Source organism: Berghia stephanieae, chromosome 9, assembly GCF_034508935.2.
Source record: "Berghia stephanieae isolate SIO BIC M18660-M18661 chromosome 9, UCSD_Bste_1.3, whole genome shotgun sequence".
Classification (NCBI taxonomy): domain Eukaryota; kingdom Metazoa; phylum Mollusca; class Gastropoda; order Nudibranchia; family Aeolidiidae; genus Berghia; species Berghia stephanieae.
Window position 1 is genome coordinate 27222261 of NC_088368.1, and position 2500 is coordinate 27224760.

The following is a 2500-nucleotide window of genomic DNA, read 5'->3' on the forward strand; positions in this document are numbered from 1 at the left end:
AATTTAATTTTCATATTGACCGTTAACATATCAAAACAAGTACTGTGCATGAAATCGAATTCGTTATTTTTTTCCTTCCAACTTCAACTAAGATAGACATAATTTTTAAAGTTAACACCAAATTAGATATTGAAGCCGAAACAAGCATTCAACATGCATCAGTAAAAATACATGATAAGTGATAATTTATCTGTTATCTTTTCACACATCATTTAAAGAGATAATTGTGACATTCAGTTTGCTTTCTACCCTTCAGCCAATGATTGATCACGTAATGAATATATATATATATATATATATATATATATATATATATATATATATATATATATATATATAATGGTTACTAAAGTCCTGTTAACTTATGGAAATGGTTGTTTTTACAACAGTAAAAAAAGTACATATAAAGGGAGGAACGTGGTCCAATGTTGAGCCTTATGATTGTTTCTCTTTTTCTTCTCTTCTTTTGTTTGGTTTGTTTGGGTTGTTTTGCTTGTTTTTTGGTGTTGTATTTTTTCGTGTGTTTTTTTATTTGTTTGTTTTGGGAGGGGGTTGGGTTTGTTTTTTGTTTTTGTTTTGTTTTTTTTTGTTTTTTTTGGGGGGGGGGGGTTTCTGTGGGGTTTTTTTTTTTGTCTGTTTGACAAGATTGGAGAATATATTTTTAAAACGATGGCACATATCAAGGTCATGTAGTTTTGTGATGTTACACTAGCCTTCGTATCGGAAAGTCCTGGGTTCAAGCCCCTGACTGAGCGGTGCATAGTTGAGTCCTTGAGAAAGGTTCTTTCGCTCATCGTATTCAGGTGTAACATGGGTACCTGGCCGTTTGCAGCGTTGTCTCTGTCGGAAAAGTACCATCGCCTAACAGGCATCATGACTCGTCCTATTTGTTACGAGCTGCTGTTGGCCAGAGACCCTTTGTAAAGCGCTTTGATCACTTTTAGTGGTAATTGCCGTTTATAAAATCCCAAGCATTTTTGGATTTATTTTGTTGGGTTTTTTTCTTTAAATTTGTTATTGTTTTTTTGTTTTTTGTTGCGGGGGGGGGGGGGGTTATTGTTGTCGTTCTTAGGCTTTTTCTTCTTCTTGTTTTGTTTTGTTTTGCTTGTTGTGTTTGTTTTGTTTGTTTGTTTGCTTGTTTGTTTTGTTTTGTTTTTTATTTTTTGTATTTTTTAAATGTTTCTTTCTTTCGATTCTTTTTTTCTTTTTTCATTCCTCAAAATCTAAATTAATCACTGATCTTCAAAGATAAGAGATCAACTTACACAAAGAAAGACGAAAGCTGAGATATAACCCAAGGTGTGTCTGTAAGCTTGATAGTATCCTATTTGAGCCGAGTTCCAACACAGAGGCTGATGTTTTTGATAGAGAGTGTCAGTTGATGTAAGATTAATAGTGTTGACTACGCTGCTGAAGAATATCAGCAATGAGAACACAAGACTTATTCTCCTTCGTTTATCCCCGTCTGTTGAGTATAGAGACACTATCCTAGTCGTGTAGTCCCAGAGTCTTCTCAAGGACAGTTTCTGTTTCTGCATTGGAAGGGTCTCGGGTAAAAAGAAAAGATTTAAAATCAATGCTAATGCCACAGGGGCTAGGACGACAAAAGAAGCGGCTAGGTATCCGACATTTTTGATGAGCAGTCCAATTGCAATATTGACAGCCGCATAGGACAATTGCATTAAGACGTTGAGAATGACGATTCCTAAGATTCGGTTGTTTTTCTGCTCGTTGATATCGGCTGTGATGGAGAATGTGGCCACTAAGTTTACGTAGAATCCTCCACATATTCCGTCACAAGCGTAGGCGATGAAGAGAAAGTTGGGGTCAAAGTTGAACCTGGGGATAAGGAGAAGAATATCACGGTCTATTTATTGGGATATTCGTTCAATTATAGAATAATGAAAACACGGGGGAACACATGTGAAAAAAATAATGCTGGCACATTTCAAGGACAATGAAACGAAGCGTTGGGATCGTTTACTCATAGGCTGAGACTTTTCCCAGTGAACAGTGAGATGCAGTTGCCTCATAGGCAGTTGGACCTGTATGGCCTGGATGCAGCCGATACGAGTTGAGGTGTTTTTTGTTTTGTTTTTTTCTCAGACCTCCAGGAACACCAAATAGACGTTGGTTTGCAGGTTAGTCTGATAGATTTGGGGGAAATGGCTCTGCAATAGACATCTTATCCAAGGGGTAGTAGGCAATTGTCATTTTCCTGTTTAACAAACAGAAATTCAGGATAAACTCTGGTTGCATGAGCGTTAAGGTTTTCATGGACTACTTTGCGAAGATGGGATCACAATTTTGTTCAACTCATTTTATGGTTTTTAGTTTCGTTATAACTAACATGAATGGTCACTTTACTGTTGTAATTGAAAGTGGTGAATAAACTCTCTCTCTCTCTCTCTCTCTCTCTCTCTCTCTCTCTCTCTCTCTCTCTCTCTCCCTCTTTCATTATTTATTCCCTCTTTATTTTGTTTTCTCTCTCCTCTCTCTC

At 36.7% G+C, this 2500-nt stretch overlaps 1 protein-coding gene across 1 annotated transcript in view; it reads right to left on the bottom strand.

Moving 5' to 3' along the window:
• Window positions 1–443: 443 nt before the first annotated feature.
• LOC144979967 (lysosomal proton-coupled steroid conjugate and bile acid symporter SLC46A3-like) overlaps window positions 444–2500 on the bottom strand; it is a 2511-nt gene continuing 454 nt past the window's right edge. The window contains exon 2 of the mRNA XM_078927321.1: window positions 444–1839. Within this exon, the coding sequence (XP_078783447.1) occupies window positions 1257–1682 (426 nt within the window). The 5' untranslated portion in view covers window positions 1683–1839 and the 3' untranslated portion in view covers window positions 444–1256. The remainder of the gene's footprint in view (window positions 1840–2500) is intronic.